Genomic DNA, 24,040 nt, shown 5'->3' on the forward strand with positions numbered 1-24,040 from the left:
TGCTTCTGGCTGGGGTTTTTGGATTTGTGCCCTATTCTAAGATTTATTAAGACATATCCACCGAGAATGAAGTGATGTACATATTTCTGGAAACTTCAACCTTCTCTCTCCCTTAATTTTTCATTTTAATCCTCAAGTCCCTAAGTTTTTCTTGATCATACACTTCTAAGCTATTGAACAGGGCGGGAGGAAGAACCTGTTTGTAACACTTTTTGGCTCACAACCTGCACAAGCAGAGGGAAGGGTTTTTTTTCCCCTGACTTCAGATAGAAAGCTCTGCCTTGACCACAAACAAGTATGGAAAGGTGGTTGCTTGTTGCTTTACAGCGTATGAGTGAAGCATGCAGAAGGCATTAGGTGAAAGGGAACTATTTTAATGAATCCATTGGTCTTTCTTTGGTATGAATTCCCAAGAACTTGAATTATGAAAGATCATATTAAAAAGCCTTCAGGAGATTTTTTTTTTTTTTTTTTTCTCCCCACTTACAGCAGTTATGCAAGAAGCCTCTTACTCCACTGATGCAGATGTTCTGGAAATATCTTTATCTGGAAGAGACTAGCTAACAAACTGCATACAATGCTATTAAACTGCTCTATAATGTTATTTAGCCACTGAAGAGTTGATCTATTTTGGGTATTGAAAAATCCTGAGACAAGCAAGTTTTCAGAGGCACAAAAATAATCCTGAAAATGTTAGTTGCTCAAGAAATGCAGCTAAGTATTTTTCATTGCCTTTCAGATGATTTATACATTGGAGGAACAAAGTTTTTTGTTTTCTTTAAATTGCAGATGAGGTCTAGTTTATGCATAGTTCTCTTCAGTATTCATCAGGAGATACTGAGCACTGGAATTAAAGCTGAACAAAAAAACATGTTGTCACTCTCATAAAATTTATTTGGCTTTATTTATGCCTTTCAAAAACATTGTGAAATGAGGGAAAGCCTTTAAAAGTGATATTGCATTGCATACTTAGTTGTTTTTAAAAAGTATGTTTCTTATACTGGAAATTTTTAAAGATGAACAACAGAAGGTGGACTTGGGGGAGCGAGGGCAAACAGGGAATCTGTCGGCAGAGCTGTTCCCAGGTGCTCCAGAATTACCCGCCTGCGATTCAAAGACCAATGTGAATGAACTCTTCTTGGGGAAGAGTGGCTGGGAAGCTGCCTGGCCGAAAGGGACCTGGGGGCGTTGGTCGACAGCCGGCTGAACGTGAGCCAGCAGTGTGCCCAGGTGGCCAAGAAGGCCAACAGCATCCTGGCTTGTGTTAGGAATAGTGTGGCCAGCAGGAGCAGGGAGGTGATTGCTCCCCTGTACTCGGCGCTGGTGAGGCCGCACCTGGAATACTGTGTCCAGGTTTGGGCCCCTCACTACAGGAAGGACATTGGGGTGCTGGAGCGTGTCCAGAGAAGGGCAATGGAGCTGGGGAAGGGTCTGGAGCACAGGGCTGGTGGGGAGCGGCTGAGGGAGCTGGGGGTGTTCAGCCTGGAGAAGAGGAGGCTGAGGGGAGACCTGATCGCTCTCTACAACTACCTGAAAGGAGGGGGTAGTGAGGTGGGTGTTGGGCTCTTCTCCCAAGTAGTTAGCGATAGGACAAGAGGAAATGGGCTCAAGCTGCGCCAGGGGAGGTTTAGGTTGGATATTAGGAAAAATTTCTTTACGGAAAGGGTGGTCAAGCATTGGAACAGGCTGCCCAGAGAGGTGGTGGAGTCACCATCCCTGGAAGTGATCAAAAAACGGGTAGACACAGCACTTCGGGGCATGGTTTAGTCTAGTCTACCCTTGACTGGCTTAGAGTAGACTTGGTAGTGTAGGTTAATGGTTGGACTGGATGATCTTGAAGGTCTTTTCCAACCTAAACTATTCTATGAACATGATAATTGCACCCATTCTGCAAGGATCTGATTTCCTAGCAGAGACTTGAGTGCTGGTGTGAAGCATTGATACTAACAAATCCAGTCTACTCTGTTTGATACAGTTCCGTACTATTTTGTGTCAAGGAACTGGGCTGTTCTGCTGTTGCTCTGCGCCCAGTCTGTTTTCATCCTTAGGCTGTGCTGACAGTCAGCTCAGGTGTTGGGACTGGGTTGGTTTTTCTTGGGTTTTGTGTCTTTTTTTTTTCCCCCCTCCCTAGGAAGATGACCAAAGACAGCATTTGCATTCAGAGAGCTCTCCGAACGAGGATGGCATCCAGCATGACGGTCTCCCATACGTTTTACCGGCAGCGCTACACTTTGTGGCCACGTTTAAACCATCCTAACGCTGTCCTTTATGCCTCCTGCGCTCACCGAGGCAGTTCCCATCTCTGGCAGCTGTGTTTTTTCAAGCCTGGCTGCGCACATCTCTACATCAGATCAGATCCACCCTTTGGAAGGTTTTTGCCCTTGTACAGGCTAAAAAGTGGCACCTTTCAGGGATCGGGTAAGCCAAGAGCGGGGCACAGTGTGTTTCTGTCCATGCTCTAGCTGAACACTGAAACTATATAATTTCCAACTGTAGAAAAAGACAGTCTAGACTTGGATAGGCTGAAGTCTTGGGGGTTTTTTGGTTTGGTTTTTTTTTTTTCTTCCCCCCTTTTGGAACGAAAGCTTAGCTTTTGGAACAGCTCTGCAACCACAAAGGAAAAGCATACGGCTGCTGGCTGGGTGGTGTCCTGGCCCGGTTGCACCGTTGTAGCTGATTTTTGTGTGAGCTTCCAAGCCAGCTGTTCCAAGCCTGACGCACACCCTGCCCATATTCCCAGCTCCAGAGCCAGCGACTTCAAAAACTTCCATCAGTTTTTATGAAGCAACCAATGGCTGCAATGGAATAGGTCTCAGCTCAGTTTTGGTGGTGAATATACACATTTTCATTGCAGATTTCTGTTGTGAGGGGCTGGCAGGTATGCAGCCGCTGCTCTGATGCCTTTTTTTTTTTTCCCCCTGTAATCGTTTGTGTTTTGAAGTGCATACCTGCTAAAAAGCACTTTCAGCATGGAGCAAGATCTCCACTGATAAATTAATAATTTCATTCCTCCCTCTGTGTCTACCATAGTTTACTAATCAAGATTCTTTCTGTGTGCTGCTCACCGAGCTCAGCTTCAGAGTAATGGGTAACATTAATGTAGGAATGGGAAGGAAAAGAACTTAGAAAATTCTGTTTGAAGAGAATGGAAGGAAAATGGATAGACTGAGGTACCTGGCCTTTCAATCTAGTTCGGCTGCTCCGTTGCATGTGTTAAAATGGGGAGCTACTGTTCAGCTGGCCTACAAGATGCACTTTCAAAAAAACCAACCCCAAGCCTGGGTCCTAAAGCTTTACTTTATCACGTACTAGAGGGGGTAACGTTGCCCGTAAATTCAGCTTACTGCTTCTTAGGTGACGTAATTGCCACTTCATTAGCTGTTCTGCATCTCGGGTATATCGCATCTCAATGCTTGCATTTTAAATACACGTTCTAGACTTTTTCACCCATTTGTTGACTCCTGTCTGGCGGTAGCACATTAAAAATACATCACCTTCCCTTCCGTGAGGCAAAGCTCAAATGCCTCGATGCGCTGCTCGCCAGCCGACGAGAAGAGGAGGCTGGAGCAGACAACTGAGGAGCTGTGTGCTAAGCAGGTTTTCCTTCTCCCACACCTCCAAAGCCCCAAATCGTGTTCCCTGGCTGGGAAGGGCAGAGGGCACCCGCTGCACTGCGGGGCCGGGCCGTAGGATGGCAATGTTGGTCTGGCTTTCCAGCAAGGAGCAACCGGTGACATTTCTTTTTTTTTTTTTTTCGTCCCTTGAACTGGCGTCTTCTGAGTGATTCAGCTGAGAGGAAAGGTTGGGACTGGTCCGTGGCAGGACCAGAAGAGGATGGGAGGGAAAAAAAAAAAAGTGGGTGCTGGAGCTGGGGAAGGAGTTTCTGCATCATTTGGGAAAATGCAACGGTGCTGGAAATACTGTGACAGAGACAAATGCTGCTGGTTGCCCAGCTAGATTTTTTCCACCGTGAGTCTGTTACCTTGAATATATGAAGTATGCTCATTTTCCAGTGCCTGGGTAGTTTTTAAAATATCAGTTTAAGTACTGGAACATTTTATAATTAAAGTTTCTGGAGCACTTGGGAAGTAGTTCACTTCTTTAACTACAATTTTAAAATACAGTAAATAATATATATGGTAGAAGGTACATCCTGTAAGTATTAGAGTGGGCTCATCACTGTGGAAAAATTGGAGATCAAACCCGATGGGAAAAAGAATATTATAATGCAAGATAGTCCCTCTTTCCTCTATAAGGTAGAGTCTCCTATGTGGAAGAAACTTTATTCTTTTGGCATTAAGCTTCTTTATGCCAAAAGGACGACATCTATCCTGTACGCACACAAAACAGCTCGCCGCTTCAAGGACTTGGCTTTTTCATTGTTTAAAAATAGGATTACTGTTTGTTAATCTGATTATGAATCTAAACTGTGTGGGCCTGTCAAGTGGGCTCTCGCCGGCTGGTCTGGGTGCTAATCTCACTCGAGTGAGTGGGATGGGAGCACGGAGACGGAGCACACACGGCGTGCATCCTCTTCAGATTGTGGACAGCCCTCAGAATATTTCCTCAAGCAATCCCACATAGAATAGAAAACACGCTGCATAAAAATGTGTTTATGCAGTGTTATATGAGAAAAATGCCATGCCTTTTAACATATAGCAGCCATAATAGGTAGTATCAACTATTTATTGCGACTAAGAGCTGTATTAATAGGGGAAGGCACTTAAATGTGATTATGCAGTATGACCTTTCTCTGCCAACCAGATTAAAAACATACTCTAGGCAGGTAATGGCAGGGTTGTAATTCAGCTGGAAGAACTAAGCTGTGCTCTTCAAGCTTTCCCTTAATTTGCATTTTTTTTTTCTTTCTTTCTTTTTTTCCTATAGTGGAAACAGCAGCTGCTCTATGCAAGAACAGGGGAGGGGGCAGGAGTCGTAAAAGGGGCACTTAGCCACCTAACACTTTTGAACGTGAGTTTGGCATAATAAATGAAATAAAGCGAGGCACTTGGACGTGCTTAGGAAGGTTGTGCGAGCATTGCGGCATTCCCAGGTGCTTCCCCCTCTTCACAGCTGGACATCTCGGCCTTACAGCCGGTGGAGTGATCTTGCGCGGCGGCAGCGTGAACTCTGAACGTGCCTCCGCTCCGGGTTAAATCCTGGCACCACGAAAGCACCCCTTCCTTCTCCTGCCCCTTCCCCAAGCGCTCACCCCCTGCCCGTGGTGAGGTCCAGGACCGTAATTACGCTGGGAGGTGCAGGGAGGTGGGAACGTGCCAAACGAGAACTCGGGGCGGCGGAGATCTAACGCGGGAGTGTGCTGCTCGGCTTCATCGTTTCCATGTGTGCTGAAGTCGCATGAAGTTTTCAATTCTGATGACTAACTTCTTTTCTTTATGGGAAGAAGCCAACTGACAGCTCCTCAGCCCCAACCCTTCTCTTTTTTTATTGCCTTTTAACCACGTTAGCTCTGCCTTTTCCTGTAATTCACAGGCCACAGTGGCTTTCCCTTGAATCAGGAGATTTTTATTGCTGATTGGGAGCACGCCGAGAGTAATCCCATTCCTGCTCACGGACTTGCCACATTTCCCTCTTTTGGAAAGGAGCGGCCTTACTTTTTATTTTAGCTTGAACGTCTGTCGGTGTCCTGTATTTCAGGACCTGATGATCAGGCTTGAGGGGAAAAAGGGAGTTTGTCGACGTCCCTTTTGAAGAAGCTTTTGAAAGCAGAGTAAAAGATCCATGTGTGCAGAGTGGCGCAGGCTGAGGATGACTCCAGGCTCCGTAGAAAGGGATCAGGGCACCAGTAGCTGGAAATAATAGTAAAGCGTTGCAACTGCTGGGAAGCAGGAGGGAATGACAGTAGTGGTTTGGGGGGGATTTCTCCATACGGAGGATGGAAAGGACAGTATAGCAGAAAAGATTTTCGTGGTACAAATAGCGGTTTGGGATTATTTTAATAGGGCAAATTGAGGTGGATTGTGTGTCCCATTCCCTGTTTCTCTGAGGAAGGTCCCAGAAAGGCAACTTTGTGCTGGCTTTGTCAGAGCAAACGTGGGGCTGGAAGCGGAGGGCACAGCCCTGGCTCTACCCGCAGTGGGAACACCTCCATGCCTCGTGCATGGTCAGCCTCTGAGGAGCCCTTTTGGGGATCTTCATCAACCTCTTCCCTGCCTGGTAGCACACACGAAGCTGTTGGGAGGCTGCTACCATTCGGCGCACCCGAGCTAGTGCTGCATTTGTGACCCTTCCCCGGCGTTTCGCGGCTCTCAAAGGCACGTGGCCTCGGCCTCAGCAACTCTTCTCGCCTTCCAGCCGGCTTTTGCCAAGCAATGGTGCTCCTCTCCTTCCCCGGCTTTACCCGCCTCCTGTCTGTTCCACCTTGGACTTTTCTTCCTTTTTCTCTCTTTCGCCATTTAGTTCTTCTCTTCCTCTTCCCACAAACACACATCTCACTGAATACTTCTGTGTTCTGCCCGTGGGCAACCGAAAGGAGACCTCCTGGTCGTCTTTCCTGTTAATTGCTTGTATTTCTTCTCTAGTTTCTATTTCATTTTCTTTTTGTTTAATACCGTAAATTGTGGTGGCACTTTCCTTGTGTCATTTGTTGCTCCTGACGAGTTCATCAATGCTGACCTTTGTATGAGGATTGCACCATCACAAGAGCAATAAAGCCCACGCAAAAGCGTTGTTTTCAAGACATACCATTGAGTTCGTTAGATAAGCGTGTTGTGATATTGCCTGCTAGTTCCCAGAAGCGTGACAGTTACTTATTGTACAAGGATGATAAAAATCTGTCATGTATGGCTCTCTGACTTATTAACGTAGAGTATTAATTTGGTACAGGGTCCACTTTTGCAACGGTTCTTGCTCAAGAGCAGGCTGCCATTCTGCTAGGACTTTCCTCTCAGCTCATTGTTGATGACACCACAATATAACTAAATTTTAAAATGGGAAAGACTGGCAATTGGAGATGCAAAAGTGGGTAGGAAATGGAAGAAACCACAAGTATAAGCAGGAGGTCAGTGGGTTGTACTAGATATGTTTCTTCTGTAAAGACTGGATGATTTTTTTCCTGTAAAATGTCAACGGTTTGTGGCTGCAGTATTTGAAGCTGAAGCATGCTGTAGATGAAACGAACGTGGAGAATTAGCGCAGACAAAGAAAAAAAGAAATCTTTTACAGCTAATGTCTTCACTCTGTTGAGCAGTCATTATAGCCTCAGGATGGAAACACTGACTTATTTCTGGTCGGTTTAATTAGCAAGGTGGGAAAAAAAACGGCGAGCTGCCTGTGCTCTTGCTCCCCTTGGCACTGGAGCACGTGCTGCACGAATGCATCCGTGCCAGGCGAAACCAGGGCTGAAGGGCAGCTCCTCAGTGCCTGCCTCCCCTCCGGCTCTGCACGCACCCACGGGCCAGGGCAGGGCAGCTGTGGGGTAACTGAAAGGAGACCTCCTGCTCTTCTTTCCCGTTAATTGCTTGTATTTCCTCTCTAGTTTCTATTTATTTCTGTTTAATACCATAAATCGTGGTGGCACTTTCCTTGTGTCATTCGTTGCTCCTGACATCACAAGAGTTCATCAGCGCTGACCTCTGTATGAGGATTGCACCATCACAAGAGCAATAAAGCCAACACAAAAGCGTTGTTTTCAAGACATACCATCGAGTTCGTTAGATAAGCGTGTTGTGATATTGCCTGCTAGTTCCCAGAAGCGTGACAGGGAACCCGACCGTGCAGAGATGGGAATGGTGCCTTTCTGGCTGTGCAGGCTTGGTGCGAGCCGTGCTGGGTCTCTGCGGGGATGAGCAATGGACCACTGGGCATGGGCACCTGGTGCTGGTCCCGGGTTGGGGTACCAGTCTGCCGGTGCTGGTCCCGGGTTGGGGTACCAGTTTCCCCGTGCCGGTCCTGGGTTGGGGTACCGGTCTCCCGGTGCTGGTCCCAGGTTGGGGTACCGGTCTCCTGGTGCTGGTCCCAGGTTGGGGTACCAGTTTCCCGGTGCCGGTGCTGGGTTGGGGTACCAGTTTCCCCGTGCTGGGTTCGGGTACCGGTCTCCTGGTGCCGGTCCTGGGTTGGGGTACCGGTCTCCTGGTGCTGGGTTGGGGTACCAGTCTCCCGGTGCCGGTCCCGGGTTGGGGTACCGGTCTCCTGGTGCTGGTCCCGGGTTGGGGTACCGGTCTCCCGGTGCCGGGTTGGGGTACCAGTTTCCCGGTCCCGGGTTGGGGTACCAGTCTCCCGGTGCCAGGTTGGGGTACCGGTCTCCTGGTGCTGGTCCCAGGTTGGGGTACCAGTCTCCCAGTGCCGGGTTGGGGTACTGGTCTCCCGGTGCCTTCCCATCCTGGTTGGAAGGGCTGCGCTGGAGTCTGAGCCCCAGCTCCTGAGCCAGGGTCCCCGTCCTGCAGCCTCGGCGCCGGGTGCTGGGCTGGGGTCCCCGTCCTGGGGCTACGTCCGGGGTGTCAGTCCCCATCCCTGGGTCCGAGCACCCCTGCTCTCTCGGGCTGCTGCCCCAGCCCCTCGGTCTGTGGAGCCGGGCCCAGGTTCCGGGCTCCTGCCGTGGGGTGCCGGCTCAGGGTCCCCGGCCGGGGGTGCCGCTCCCCGCCCTGCGGCCCCGCTCCAGGCTGCAGCTCCCAAAGCAGCCGCTCCCCGGGCCACACCCCGGCTCTGGGTCCCCCTCCCAGCCCCAGGGTCCGGGCCGCAACCCGGGGTCCCCATCTTGGGGGCCACCCCCCCCACTGCGGCGGGAGGCGAGGGGGGGTCCGGGCCGGCGCCGCCCCCGCCCCCGCTGCCCCCGCCAACCCCGCCACGGCCGGGCGGGGCCAGGGGGGGAGGCGGGCGGCGCGGCGCGGCCGCACACGGCGCCTGTGCCGAGGGGCAGGGCCGGGGAGGCGGGCGCTGCCTTCCCCTCCCCTCCGCTTCCCGTCCCCGCTCCTTCCCCCATGGCGGCGCTGGGCGACACGGCGCGGCAGGCGGCGGCGGCGGCGCAGCGCGGGGCGGCGGCGCTGTGAGGAGCCGGGCGGGCATGGCGGGCCGCGGCCGCCGCGCCTGGCTCAGCGTCCTGCTGGGGCTGGTGCTGGGCTTCGTGCTCGCTTCGCGCCTCGTCCTGCCCCGCGCCTCCGAGCTGGCGGCGGCGGCGCGGCCCCGCCGAGCCCGCCCGCAGGGCTGCCGCCCGCCGCCCGCCGCCGCCCCGCCGCGCCGCCCCGGCCCGCCGGCCCAGAGCTTCCTCTTCGTGGGGGTGATGACGGCGCAGAAGTACCTGCGGACCCGCGCCGTGGCCGCCCACCGGTGAGCGGGCGGGGGGGCGGCGGCGCTCGGCTGCCTTCGGCCGGGCTCGGGTCGCTTCGGCCGGGCTCGGCTCCGTTCGGCCGGGCTCGGGTCGGTTCGGCTAGGCTCGGGCCGGGTCGGCTGGGCTGGGCTCGGCTCTGTTCGGCCGGGCTCGGCTCGGTTCGTGTGGGCTCGGCCGGGCTCGGCTCGGTTCGTGTGGGCTCGGCCGGGCTCGGCTCGGTTCGTGTGGGCTCGGCCGCGTTCGGCCGGGCTCGGCTCGGTTCGTGTGGGCTCGGCCGGGCTCGGCTCTCGCCTGAGGAGCGGCTGAGGTAAGAGCCCCCCGGGCGGGAGCTCTCCCGCGGCGGGGCCCGTGCGGCCGGGATGCCCCCGCCGGCCCGGGGCCCGCTCGCCCTTCGCCGGGGCAGGTGTGAGCGAGCCCTGCCCCTCAGGGCACGCTGGGACCCGGCTCTCCTCGCAGCAGCCCGGGCGCAGGGTGGGCAGCGCCGGGGCGCTCGCCGGGCGGGGGTGTGGGCTGAGGGGTGCCCCGAGCTTTGCTCTGCTGCCTGGCCAGCTCGGCGGGGACGGGGGGAGTCGAGCTGAGTGGCGCTGACGCTCTCGCAGGCTCTGGTTGAGCCGCCCCTGGCAGACGGACCCAGCGGTCTTGCCTGAGGAGGGTCGGGCAGCCCCTCCGTAGCGAGGGGGCACGTACCACCGGCCGCCAAAATGCTTCCCTCAATGCCTCTACCTTGGGCACGGCCGCGTCACGCTAGCGCGGTCCTTGGCTGCTGCTTCTGAAGAGAGCCGACAGCCTAATAATAAAGTTTGGAGACCGCTGTAACCCCCTGGATAGGAAAAAAAAGGCCAGTGCACCAAGGCGAGAGCATGTGCTTAGGAATGAGACCCAGAAAACGCATCTGGGAACAAAGAGTAAAATCAGCCTCCGCTCGCTACAGCTGTCGCTAAGGCTGGACCAGGTAGCGAAACAGCGCGAATGGGGAGAGTCGGCTTCGGCGAAAGGCTCCTAGCTTTGGGCTGGTGAAGCTGGCGCAGGAACCGGGGTCTCCGAGCCGCGTGTTTATTACCTGAGTACACCTATTTTTGGAGCAGGGACAATCTTTGTGCTTTGCACCGCGTGCAGCTCGCCGTGGCGTGGTCTCCAGCCGTAGCTGGGTGTTGCCGCGAGCGCCGCGTGCTAACGGGACTTCTGTCCAAAGCCTTGGCAGCATCGGAATAATCATCTCTTCTGTGAGAGACGTGTCTGTGGCTTTGGAGAAACTCTCTGCTCTGCTGAAATAAGCTCCTTGCTCCGGCGTTCGCGCCAGCAGGCAGTGCTGGGAGGCTGCGCAGGAAGCCTGCTTGGGAAATCTGAAAGAGTTAAGAGCTAAAATGTCAGCTCGGGTATACCCCGGCTCCGATTGAGCGCTGCACAGCCAGTGCCGTCAGAGGAGCAGCCAGGAGCTCTGGGGTGGATCTGTCTCTAATAACCATCCTCTTTAGTCTTGTACTAGAACAAACCCTTCTCCGTCTCCTGCCTGCCCAGGATGAAAAGTACTTGGCCCTGTCGGCCAGTAAGAACAGGATGGGAAAACCACATATGACAGACCGTCTCCTCTTCCCCATGCCCAGCCCTGCTTTTGGGAAAGGGTAGCTCTCTTTATATCAGCATCAAATGCAGTAAAATTGCTTAATTTGGGCAATCTGAAGCATATTGTCTACCAACGATGGTTTTAATGGAAACTTAATCCCTTCTTTCAGCAGTAGACCTGTAATTAAGTTACAGAGCGTGCATGATTGATGCTTTGACATGGGTGAAAGAATCTGTTTCTTCAGGGTTATGTATTCTTCGCTGTGTGGGATGGAGCATTTTGGATTGCAAATCTCATGAGCTGTGTGGTTTACATTTGCAAATAGAAAGGCTGGAGCCGTGTTGGGACATCACGCAACAGGTTTTATGGCAGAATAGTTTGTCTAGCATCCGTCAGATTTTGCATCAAGAAAGGGAAATTTATCACAATATTGGCCAGAAATGGGTGTTAGTTGTGGAGCATTTCACTTTGGTGGTGTGGGAAGGATTCTCATCCCTGGCTTTGCCCGTGCTTGCTGAACAGTCCGGTGCTGTGGGAGAGCTGGGTTTACGGCACCAGATCTGCAACATCTGCTCGTGCAAAGAAAAAAAAATGGCTAAAGATGCAACTTAACAAATCCAGCTAATGGCATCGGGCTCCTTCAGCCCTCGGAAGGAGATCTGAGTATCGCTTTTTACTGCACTGCTATTTTGGTTCAACCTCTAGAGATGATGTCCGCTCTCGGAAGGGACGAATAAAGAGCCCTCTTAACGTTGTGGTAGGGCTAAATGCATTTTTCTCACCTCCGTTGGCCAAAGAAAAGAGCTAATGTCCTGGTGACAGGAAGACATCTTTGGGGGAAGGTGGGGAGGGGGGGAAGAGGAAGACAAACCTGAAATCTTAAATGGCTTTTGATTGCCATGAAGTACTCAAGCAGACAATTGCTGGGATTACTACATTGACAAAGCATCCTGGTGAGCTGAATCGCTGGCACAGCGGAGCGAAATGGGAAGCTGCTAGCAAGGCATTCCCGGGGTGGCAGCGTGTGCAGAGCCTTGATACCGAGCTAGCCAGAGCCTGAAAGGAATTAGGGATTCAGAGGCTGAATACCTCCAAATTGCTGTGGCTCAAAGGCCATTTACAGACACAGCTAAAAGGGACCAGAGCGGAAAGCATTTGCTGATCCTTGCTGCTGTGAATCCAGATAGGGTCTAACAAGAGGGGAAGCAATCCACTTCCTGAACATCAATCATGAGCAAAATGACCACTGCAAGGCAAAACGGGCCCGCTGGATTTTCAGGAGACGCCGGCTCTTTGAAACAGTCGTGCTTTTGTAGTCTGTGAGGCAGAGAGTAAGCTTTAGATCCACAGGTTTTCGGAGGGCAGATTTGTAGCTTCAGCAGTTATTGCATCTGACAGCCAGGTTACCAGAGCTTCCCTTCCAGGAGGCCGGTGAAGTGCAGCAGCCAAAACTGCGGTGTCACATCAAAGGGCAAGAAATAGTCAGGAAAAGAGCCGTGCAGGAAGGAGTTAAGGTATGGCTGGGGTTCAGGGAAAGTGCAACAATATGCGCTAATGGTTTTGCAGTTGAGGGGAGTTGTCCTAAAAGAGCTGCAGGAAGGAGAGGATGGGAATAAGTAGTCTCCCAGAAGATTTAAGCCTGCTGTCTCACGAACAGAAATATCAGGCAGTTAACCCTTTTTTTTTTTTTTTTTTTTTTTTTGCATAGCAACTAGATTTCCTGGGAAACGTGGCAGGAGACTAATGTGAATGCGGTTAATGGCGAGGTTGGCCTCTGGCAGTATCTCTGCAGGAACACAGCCGCAGTGCTTCTCAGTTTGGGACAGTCCCCACGGCACCTTGAAGTGCCACGAGGCCGCACGCACGAGGACCGCGAGCGATGCCGGGGCTAAGCCGTCCCACTCCTGCGGCAGGAGGGTGCCCTTCGGGAGGCTCCATTTCGAATGTGCTGCCACACTGTTCCTGGTGCCTTATAGGAAACAGACTGCACTGGAATCTAAATACCTGAGTGCTTGGAAAAGCTTAAATGAAAGGCAGCCAGAAGGATTTGGGGTCTAAAGGAGTTTGTATTATCTGTCTAAGCCCGCGTGAGCTGCTGCAGAAGTGTAATACATACCACATTTTTGTGCTGCTTTTAAATTCAGAGCCTAGGTTGAGGCTGTTGGGTGGTATTCAGTTTTGGTCCTTTCTCGTTGCTAGTGAGGGAATACGATGGATTGCGGAGCGTGCGCTCTTGCCTCACGGGAGGAGGCCGTGTGAAGTGACTTGAACGTCGTGACAGCGCGATACGTGTTTTGCTTAACGTATCGATCGTATCGCAGTACTGCAGCAGTGAGAACTCGGTGTGTCCTGCCCTTGTATCCTCTAGCAGAAGTATGACATGCTTGGGCTTTCCAAGCAGTAAGCAGTTACCTAAAATTTGCAAGAATGTTTAAGGAGGAGTATGAAACAAATACAGTGAGAGCAACTGGCGTTGATGCATGGGGGATAAGGAGAAACGAAGTCCCCTACATACCCCAAAATAACCATATGGCCCAAAGCTCTGGGACACTTGGACTTCGATCTTAGTCTGACGCACTGAGTATCGGTGTGCCTACGGATGACGGATCCATTTCTGTCCCTGTTTCCACAAGGAAGGTGGATGGATATCCATGGACAGAAAACTGGCATCGCTTTAAATTGGAGGAGTTTAATTCAAAGGACTTCAGGGAGCTGTGGAAGCTGCTTGGGTTCTCCGTTAAAGCTAGGTACCTTTTAAAATTGAAAGGAACTCTCTCTCAAAATCTGAATTCTGTAATACACATCTTAACTGACGAGCTCTTTTAAACCTATGTGGAAATTTAAAAAAACAGCTTTTCTGACCTCTCATGATGGTCATCTGCTGTACCATGTGCAGGAGCAGCGTGCTGGTTTCCGTGCTCAGTTCTCCTGGCTAAGCTGGGGTTCATTGCTTCCCCTCTAGCAAGTGTTGCTGGAAAGATGGGACCTTGGAGAAGGCTTATGCAAAACTAGCCCTAATTCAAAATGAAATTTAGCTGAACCATGTATTCAAGAAATCAGTCTTTTAGGTCTGTTACCTTGCAGAGTTCTTCACAAATTATTATTTTCTTCAGCATAATTATGCAAGATGACTATTTCTCAAAACTTTAAATGGTTTCTCTGATCTCCTCTAAGGGAGGTTCCCAAGCTGCAGACAAAAACCAAAGACATTTTTGTAATAGTCTCCAGTTTGGGTCTCTACAAAGGGAGCACTGTCTGCATAAAACATCACTGACGATGCTTCTGCTGAGTCTGCAGAGGTGATAACGAAGCAAGGTAATAGAAATAAATAATAAACACTGGAAACTGAAGATAAAACATTCCAGATCTGTGCTCCTCCTGCTCCAAGCTATGCTTTTTAAACTTCTTTTTAAATGAAGAAATTACTTATGACAACATTTGGTAGCTACAGTAGTGGTCACTTTTTAGCAAATACTGGGGGTTTTTAGCGCTCTTTTTGGGCACACGGTTTTCTGTATTGCACGAATACCTGTACCAGCTGTGACAAAATCTTTGCACCCAGTTTGCTTGTGACTTGCTCAGATTAGGGTACACAGAGGATATCCAGTGCACAAAACCAGTTTAAGGGATGGTAAAATTGACTTGGTAGCCACCAATACTGGAGCAGTCCTAATGTCCTCTGCTAAGAGGTTTCTTCTAAGGAAGCATTACCTAATTTTTCTGTTTGTGTTTGTTTAAATTGCTCTTTGATTTCCCTTGTCAACGCTAGCTTCTAGTTTGTTGGAGTTATGTGAGAGAAACCAGGTCGCACGCTGTCGTGCATGTTTTCAGCGCGGCTCCTGGGGAAGGTAAGCTCCTGGGGAAGGTAATAGAGCCTCGCTGTCCTGATTCATGCACATCCTCCTGTTTAACCGAGCAGATTCAGATTACATGGAAGAGATAAGGTTGGGATCTGTCAGAGCAGTTCAGTTGCTGGGTTTTTTAAATGACCAGTTCAGTACATGTATCAGTTGTATTCAGAACCTGATATTTCTCTCTGGACAGAGTCGAGATGGCCTTCAGTTGGCTGAGGCCACCGGCGATGGCTGCAGGGGAGGTGGTCTCTGCAGGTGTAGGTACAGGAGTCTGGTGGCAGCAATGTGGTGAATGCATTTCCTTTAAACACCTGAGGGTGACGGGGAGCCCTCATGGGGGGAAGGAAGGTATTAGGTTTTGCTAAAAATACTTTCCCTTTTTTTTTTTTTAATTATCAAACGTACAATTCATTTGCAGATAACAATCTGCAAGTCTGATGTTAGAGAAGCCTTGACTAGGAAAGCAGTGTCAGCCGGTGGGAGTGGGTGCTGGTGGGGCCACAGGAGTAGGAAGATGTTGAGATGAGAGCTCTGTGCCGAAGGAGCTGAAGGGGTCAGGTTGCTGCCCATAACCTGAGAGCAGACACGCTGAACTGGACTGGGTGTGGGAGGACGGGGAAGAAACATGGCCATTAAACACACTAATCTGCAGAATCACTTGTGACTGAGCTAGGTGTGATTCTTTGCGATGTCAGATAAAAAAAAGTTAAAAGTAGCTTTGATCAGAATTCATCCCTGCATTTACCAGTCCTTGGTTCTGCTGATAGGTCAGGTTAAAAAAATGTACTTGCAGTTCATCTTACAATCTGTGGTTTGGCTTCTTCGGGTGGGTGCAACAACGTGTTTCCTGAGCAAACTCTTCGGTATTCCCTCCCCAAAAAGGGGCCGCGTGCAGCAGTGAGCTGTGGCTGAGCCGTAAGGAGCAGCACATGGTGAGTCCCATTGTTTCAGCCTCTGCCGAGCAGCACTTGCGTTGACGCAGACGCTCAGGCAGTTTTTCGATGTGGGAGCGTGTTTCGTCTGAGTTTGAGCAAACGCTGAAAGCCACGGTCGCAAATAACACGGCGAGTTGTCTCATCCTAGAAATTGCGTTGTCGCAGGAAATGAACAAAGGCTTAGTCAAGCTGTGCTGGGGCATGGCTGGCGTGAGATCCCAAGGCTGAAGTAACGTTGCACGTTCCACGTATGCAGGGATATTTCTCTGGTTGACTCCTGTTTTGGTATGAAACTTAAATACGGCGCACATCCAAGAAAAGATGCGGCCAGACTGGCTTTGAGCCGAGGGGTTTAATGCCATATGAGGACTGGAAATCAAACCTGCTAGGGTTTGTGGATGTACGTGCATTTTATTCCACCTTCACTGGATGGGAACTCTATCTTGACAATAGTTAAGGGTGTCCTGAGGTGAGGGAACCTGGTTGGAGAGCAGGGAGTAGGTTTAAACTGGGAACCAACAGAAGGGGTGGTGGTGTAGAGGGGGGGGGGGGGGGGGGGGGGGGGAAGAGTTGAAGACTGCTTCTGAAGAGTCCAGAAAGGAGCTAAAGCTTGGAGTGATAGAAGACATCCTGTGTTGTCCATAGTTCATAATCATTACAAAGACAGATCTTTCAGGATATGAAGAACAAGTCTGAAAATTCATTGTTTGCTTTTGAATAAAAAAAAGTCAATAAGCAGAAATTTCCATAAGACTTTAGCTTATAACTTCACATGGTGATTGTCCGGAATGTGTTCTGGCTCCACCCAAAGCTGCAGTGGGAGCGGGTCACAGTGGATGAGATGGGCTGCATTTCTCAGTAGCTTCTTCTGCCTTTTCTTTCTATGAGATTAAAATTTGAATGCATTAAGTACCTTTAATGAAGAAGTCCTTTAAACTTAGATTGGGAGTTGATATGGGAAGAGCAATTTATCATGTAGTCTTTTCATTCCAGACCAGATGAGTTGTATGTGGAGCGTGGGTTTCAGGACATAAAACAGCGGAACTTCCTTAATAGTTAGTGAAAGTTCAAGATATGAGCATGTGTCATTTTAAAACGGGCAGTTTTCAGTGCTTTAACAGGATGCAGTAGTACCGTGCATTAATTGCATCACTGATGATTAAAGGCCTGATCGCTTCTGTTGTGAAGTTAACAGGAGTGTTTCCATTGGCTTTACCCTGTGCTCTTCTGGGAAGCTGGGATCTAAACTTTTGCTCTGAAACACTACCCATGGCAGTAAGAAATCCAGAAGACAAAGCTTTTAAGGTAATTGGGCGATATTCATTACACAAAGCTGAATTAGTGTGTAACCATTAAGGTGTTGAAGCTGATGTTTAGTCAGTAGTAATTAAATACCTTTGCGTTTCCCAGTGGAACTTAAGGAATAATTCTTCTGAAATATTTTTAAATTTCAGACTTTGTATGGTAACTAATTCTGGAGATTTAAAATTTCAGATGGTCTGTACTGCCCCAAATCTGCTCGGCTTTTGGCAAGAAACCTATGTTGAGAGACATCTGGTAAAAGTGACAGTGATGCATTGAAGGAATACTGTGTCCTTTATTTTGAGAGCCTTTTCACATTCAGCTTTGAATATAGGTTATATTCTGAGCATGGTCGCCAAACATAATTAGAAAATATTCTTCCGGTTTACAAAAAGGGGCAAAACCTGTTGGTTTACCAATGGAAATAGTTTTCTGTGAGTTTCTGTGAAGGGTATGGGAACTCTGCTTTTCCCCAGGTAGAATTGGAGAAAATGGTGCTGAAAGCTTAAAATTCATAATTTTTAGGGCAAGGCTGTAACAGTTACATGATTGAAAATCCTCCCTGGAGGAGGTTAAGTGTTCTGCAGTCTGCCTTGAGGAATCATCCTACGTCTCTTCCTGCAATATCAGTGACCCAGTTTGCCCACGCAGATGGGTTGGATTTGGCAGGGGGAGGGAGGAGCACGGAAGGTGCGGAGCAGATGTAGTTGCTGTGCTGCTTCGCAGAAGAAAGGGCTCCTCTTTTGTGATGTTCCTCTCTACTAAAATCTGGTGTGAAGTGTGCGGAAAGCTGCTGGAGGTGTGGGCCTTGGTAGCGCCAGGTCAGCTGTTGGGATTATGTGTTTTGCGTGCGGCTCTTAGGACTACTTTTCTACTAGTCCTTTGCTGGTATGAGCAGACCCATTTGAGGTTAGTGTTGCTACCACGCTCTGTGCTTCTCTGGCTGTCACAAACAGGCAGGAGCGTTTTACTTCTGTCAAAGCCCTACATGCTTTTCCACATAGCATCTGGAGCAGTTGCTCTTTGGTTGGTTTCCCCACAGGCTACTGATTTCCTCACAAGTTCATGTGAAATTTGCATCTATTTACGCTTTGGAAATCAGTACTTCTGAACGCACATTTGAGCTTTTGGGAGAGTTTCGGGGGATTGGGAGGTGGATATGATGCTGAATAACTTGTAGGGAAGCTTTGGAGGCATTAAATCCGGTTGTATGTGAGTTGTTTGCCCATCTTGGCTCCCTTTGGCTTCGCTCTGTATCTTCTGACCAATAGCTGTTAGACCAATACTGTGTGTTTAGAAAGCCTGCCTGCCACTACTGAACTACTACTATTGAATTGTTTCTCTATCAGATACAGCTGCAAAAATGATATTCAGGTGCTTGTCATGTCAGAGTTTTTTTGTGTGTCATACGTGTTGCTCTGCATGCCATGTGAATGTCCTTGTTTGCATGGCAAAAAAATAACCCTTCAAGGCATTTAAAAAGAAAATTTCTAAAGCAGATGAGGTGTAGTTCCTTTGAGTGGTTTCTGGTAGCACTCTCTGCCTGCCTTGGTTTGCATACTCACTTAGTCCTTATTGTCTCTTTCAATCTAGAACGTGGTCCAAAACCATTCCTGGCAAGGTTGAATTCTTCTCCAGCGAGGGTTCGGACACCTCTATTCCCATCCCCGTCGTGCCGCTTCCAGGTGTAGATGACACTTATCCACCGCAGAAGAAGTCTTTCATGATGCTCAAATACATGCATGACCACTACTTGGACAAATACGAATGGTTTATGAGAGCTGATGACGATGTTTACATCAAAGGGGACAAACTGGAGAACTTCCTCAGGAGTTTGAACAGCAGTGAGCCCCTCTTTCTTGGGCAGACTGGCCTCGGCACCACGGAGGAGATGGGGAAGCTGGCTCTGGAACCGGGTGAGAACTTCTGCATGGGGGGACCAGGAGTGATCATGAGCCGGGAAGTCCTGCGGAGAATGGTGCCCCACATTGGCGAGTGCCTGCGAGAGTTGTACACCACCCATGAGGACGTGGAAGTGGGAAGATGCGTACGGAGGTTTGCAGGAGTGCAGTGTGTGTGGTCCTACGAGGTAAGGATGAGGGTGCGGAGAATGAGGTGTGTGTTTTTGGGGGGGTAGAGGAGAGGGTGGGAGAGGCTGGCAGCAGGGGATTGCTGTTGTACAGCTGTGCGGCAGTGCCTCCAGAGCTCACCTGCCTTTGCAACTTGACCATCCAACTGTACGGTTTCTACACTCTTTGTTTCCTACAAGTGTCACCCTGGGAGAGACCTACGCAAATACGGAAGTGGAACAGTAAGGAGGGAAATGGAGCCTGACATGGGGCACATTGGGGTGAGGGGAGGAACATTCATCATTCATAACAGTTATTCTTATTTAGACAGAAAGAGAATAAGCTTAAATCAAAATGGCCACGGGTCCCTGCAGCCTTGACTGTCCAAGCCTCTTTTATCTTCTTTAGCTGGGTATGTCGTGGTGTCAGCATGGAAAATAAATGATACAATTACTGTGTTTCTTGCTGCAGTTGAAATGTGCAAGGCTGACAGATGTTTGCCCTGACAGTGACAGTTTTTTCCCAAACTACAGCCATGGCAGAGATGTTTCATGGTGGCTGGCACTGTCGCCCTGCGCGCTGAGCTGCCTCGCAGCCTGCCCGCGGCCCAAGGCTGCTGCTGCTCGGGGGACTCGCTGGCAGCCCCATCCTGCAGATGCCCACTGAGAAGGTTCTTGACGTCAGCAGAGACAAGCCACCACTCTTACACCGAAACTTGGGGTCTGCCCCTACTGATGTGGCTGTGAATTGGGCATCTTGGGGGGAAAAAACCAAGAGAGTCCCCAGCCTGCTTGTGACAGTTTCGTGCTGCTGTTCCTGCTGGATGCTGGGGGCTGCTGGGTCCTCCCAGGGGCCAGGGGGGCTTCTCCTGCCCAGGTGTGGTGGGCTCTTTGAAGTGAGTCCTGGGTATTTACAGACAGACTGACTGAAAACGCCTGCTGGGCTTGAGCTGCAGTTTCTCCTCTAGTACCAAGGAAAATGCTGGTGGATCTGTCTTAGAAATAAGGGAGAAGCTGGGAGCAGAAGAGAGGGTGAACAGTTTGGCTTTTTACACAAACATTTATGACTTGTACAACTACCGCTTTGTCCTTTTATGAGATGTGGTAAAGAGGGGAATTCTCCCAGCGTGACAGAGGAGCTGTGGTCACAGGTGACGACAGATGCTGCTGCTGACCTGCTCTTTCACTGGCAAAGACTTGTGTTAAACTTTTGACACTGAATTTCTGCCCCCAAAAGCTGTTGCTTCGTTTTGACTCACAGTTCAGTGACAGCGAAGGAGGTTTCCAGCTGCAGTAATTCATTCATATCTCTTGTGCATAAAGACTTTCTGGACTAACAGTAGCTCTCCACATTCTCTGCTTACAGACCTGGAACTAGTTTATGTATTGCCAGCATCGTGGTTACCCATTCATAAGGAGTCAGTAACTTTTTCCACAGTTTTTAGCAGCATAAAATTTTTCACTCTAGACATTCTGAGTTGAAATAACTTCTGGTGTGAAGGCCTGTACCATGTGGCATTTGATAACTTACTGAAGGTCAGCATTTGGGTCGTACTGAAACTGGCAAAGATCTCCTGAATTCAATATGATCAAATTTTGGCTTGAAATAGCTAACAGTAGCACACAACTGCAACTAGGAATGCTATCTGACAGAATTAGATTGGGCTTTTCTCAAAATCAGTTTTGTTTGATGAGCTTCTGTTAAATCATCCATAGTGCTGGATTCTCCGAGTGCCATGAATTACTTAAAATTGGTTTGTGTGAAGTGTATAAAATGCAAGATGTTCAGAAGTAACCCGTGAGTGTGAGATGTTAAGGCTCAGCTGTTTTGGAGAGAGGGAAGGGTTTTGGTGATGAAAGCACGCTGCTTCTGCAAGGAATAGGTCTGCTCTCATTTAGTGGAGGCTTTTCAATTTAAAAATCTGTCATCTTTTCCTTTTTTTGATCTGGTCCTCTCATTGCCCAGACAACTCGATTAAACGTGCCTGCTGTTTTATTTAAGATAAAGCAATAGCTGTGTGAAATGACACAGCTGTCGTAACAGCAGTGTTAGGAAAGCTTGGTGTAAAAGTGACATTTTCTATGTCTTGTACATTCATGAACATCAAGTAACAGGCCACTGTAAGTGAATTGCAAAGCATTGTATTTCAGTGAGCTTCTGACGGAGCAAAAAGTATCTGTGCCTGCTCTGCTGGGGCACAGCCACCACATTCTTCACAATTCCCATCGAAAGGGAAGCGGCGACAGCACGAGGCTCAGCAAACAAAACAGCGCTGGCCTCGGAAAACCCAAACGTTGAACTTCTCCTTTGCTTCCTGCACTTCCTATTCCGGAGAGTCTCAAGTGGCAGCACAAACAAGGAGTTCGGGTCTTTGAAGTCACCCCCAGCTCTTTGGTTTTCATTCTTAGTGCCTCGGACATGGAGGGCCCTGCCGGACCTCAGTTCGGGTGGTTTTTTTCCCGGTGCTGTTCTTGCGGCGGGCTCTATGCCCGGAGTCATTTTACTCATCTCCATGACTGTCACTGCCCCCTTTCTCTGATTTTTAGGATCCCACAATGTCTTTACTGTGCTGCTCATCTTCCCTGGCTCTGGCTCTGGTGGTGTGCCCAAATGCGTCTCCAGGCCTGGCTCTGTGTTTTTTTCTGCTCGCAGCAGTCTGCCTCAAAACCCTTTTTTCCCCCCCTTCCTGTGTGTCTGTCACTTCGCTGCTCTCTGCGGTGCCTCTTAGACCACTTCATTAGCGGCACCGGTTATTGCCCGTTTCAAGACTTGTAAAGATTTGTTCGTGCTCTTCCTGCCGTCAGGAGCTTTTCAGCAAATACAGTAGAGGAATTGACACCCCCATTCTTTGGACTTCCTGTTTCATTTCACCCCAGAAAAGAGGCAGCAGCAGTACGTGCGAGCTTGAGGAGAACCGAAGCTCCGTGGGCTCTGGGGAGCTTCATCTGACGCACCCAGGCTGCTGCTTTAGGAGCAGTTTGCAGCCCGTGATGGATTTCAGGCTCCTGTGACCAGGCTTGTAGCTGTTGCCCCGCTTGAGACAGGTCGAGTGAGTCACAGATGAGACATGCCTCTTAAAATGCAAGTTCTTCGTGGCAAGGATTATAATCATTGTAAAAACAAAACTGAGACTGTTACTGCTCTTTGACAAATAGCTGTAAAACTCAGCCCTCTATAGGGTGGAGCAGCCAAAGCTACGGATTTTATGCAACAAACTGGAAGAAAAAAATCATGAAAAGAATGGAGCTGTGAAATCTCTGAAGCTTACAGCTGGGAGCTTGACAGTTTATGAAGCGATATCGAGCGCAGTGCTCCCTCTTGAAGGGGACAAAAGGCTCGTACTGAACTTGCTAGGAGGCGATTCTGCATTTCTAGTGAATATTGGTATTTCGGACTTCTGACCCACTGCTGGGTGTTTTTTCTCAGAAAAAGTTTACATATTTAAGTCTCCTTCCTTCTCTCGTTTCCTCCTGCCAGTAGTTCATCTAGTTCATCTTGCGTGGATCACAGAGACGTGCTAGTTTTGTTTTCTCAGTGCGCTGCCGTGTGGTGCCATGCGTGGTCTTGGCTCTTCAGCCTGAGAACAGGTTTCGGCTTTGGTGACAGGCTCTCTCATTTGTGATTTAAACGATCCCAACGTATTGTTGATCTCAGTTTTCATTTTGAGTCTAATGTTTCCTTTAGATGTATCTGAATTACGAAGCCATCGCTCTGCAGCTTAGTGTTGTTTCAGCCTTGTTTCGTAGCTGCTGCTGAGTATTGTTCTAATTTGTGTTTAATATCCTCATCTTAAGAGTGCTGGTAACTTTAATATGAGCTCTTTGTAGCTACTAGAAATCAAGGCAGTGCTGATACATATCCCATTAATTTCTTCAGTAATAAAACCCTTCTGACACACATTGCTTCCAGGTGATACTAACTGCTTTGTGTCCTGCAGCGCAATAGAAACAGCTGGATCCAACGGAGCCTCTCAGGCTACCTCTAACTGCTGGTGCGAATGCCCAGATGTTTTGTTTGCTTTTCCTTCTGTTCTGATTGAGGTAGTGGGAGAAATTAGGTAAGAAGCAGCAAGTGTGTCTGTGTGGAGCAGGCTGTGCTTTCCTCCAAACCAGCAACAAGTACTCTTAAATGTCCTGAAGTGAGGCAGGGTTTTTGTTATAATATACACGGAAAAGAAGCTGTGACAGAGGGATCGATCACATCAGGAAACGTGGGCGTCAAGGAAGAGTAGGTCTAACCTTTTGGGCGTTGGCGAGGGGGAAGAAGTAGGGCAGTGGTGATTAGGGATAGCGGGGGGCTTTTGGGAGAAGGGGGATTTGAATTAACGTTTTGTGTGGTCTTTCATCTGGAGTAATTGAAGATAATTGCTACTCTGAAATTCGCTGAAGTTAGGAGAGCCCTTGAAGTGCACATTATATCTGCCAAGTACGTTGGCAGTGCCAGAACATACTGTTTCTGGAATGGCCTCTCCCATGGGCAAAACTGAAGTTTAGGGTTTTCTGTAAGATAGCCAGAAGTCAAATAAAGATGAAAGTCCTGCAGCGATTGATCAGAACTGAAATACTGGGGGGACAGATGCAACTGTTAACCACTAACCTTCAGTTCCCTTGCTTTATCCTCTGAGAAAGAACCTTTCTTCATTAACAAAAAAGGAGATTCAGCCCATTTCTGGCTGGCTAATGTACGACACGCAGCGGCTCCAGCAGCACGAGCTGCACACCTCGGAGCAGGGCAGGACGGGGTCTGTGAGGAGCTGCTTTGGGCAGGGCGCGCTGAAGCACCTCGGTGCACCGCAGTCTCTGCGGGGCGGTGGGGTTGGGCTGTGATGTTTGGTGGTTCTTGCTCTGTGAACCCTCGCCGTGGACTCCAGGCAACAAATGTTAAGAGTCAGCTTGTCTTTGTGGTTGGGAGCATCCAGCAGCACTTCTGAAATCAGATGCTCTAATAAATTTGTATTGTCCCAGCTTCAAAGCTTGTAGGGTTGGGGTTTTTTTTTTATGTCAGAGCATAGAAACTTGGCAAACGCTGAC

At 49.5% G+C, this 24,040-nt stretch overlaps 1 protein-coding gene across 1 annotated transcript in view; it reads left to right on the plus strand.

Moving 5' to 3' along the window:
• Positions 1–9,022: 9,022 nt before the first annotated feature.
• CHSY1 (chondroitin sulfate synthase 1) overlaps positions 9,023–24,040 on the plus strand; it is a 77,906-nt gene continuing 62,888 nt past the window's right edge. The window contains exons 1-2 of the mRNA XM_075713980.1: positions 9,023–9,285; positions 18,535–19,030. Coding sequence (XP_075570095.1) covers positions 9,023–9,285; positions 18,535–19,030 — 759 coding nt within the window. The remainder of the gene's footprint in view (positions 9,286–18,534; positions 19,031–24,040) is intronic.

The sequence above is a fragment of the Pelecanus crispus genome, chromosome 7 (assembly GCF_030463565.1).
Source record: "Pelecanus crispus isolate bPelCri1 chromosome 7, bPelCri1.pri, whole genome shotgun sequence".
In the NCBI taxonomy this organism is placed as follows: Eukaryota; Metazoa; Chordata; class Aves; order Pelecaniformes; family Pelecanidae; genus Pelecanus; species Pelecanus crispus.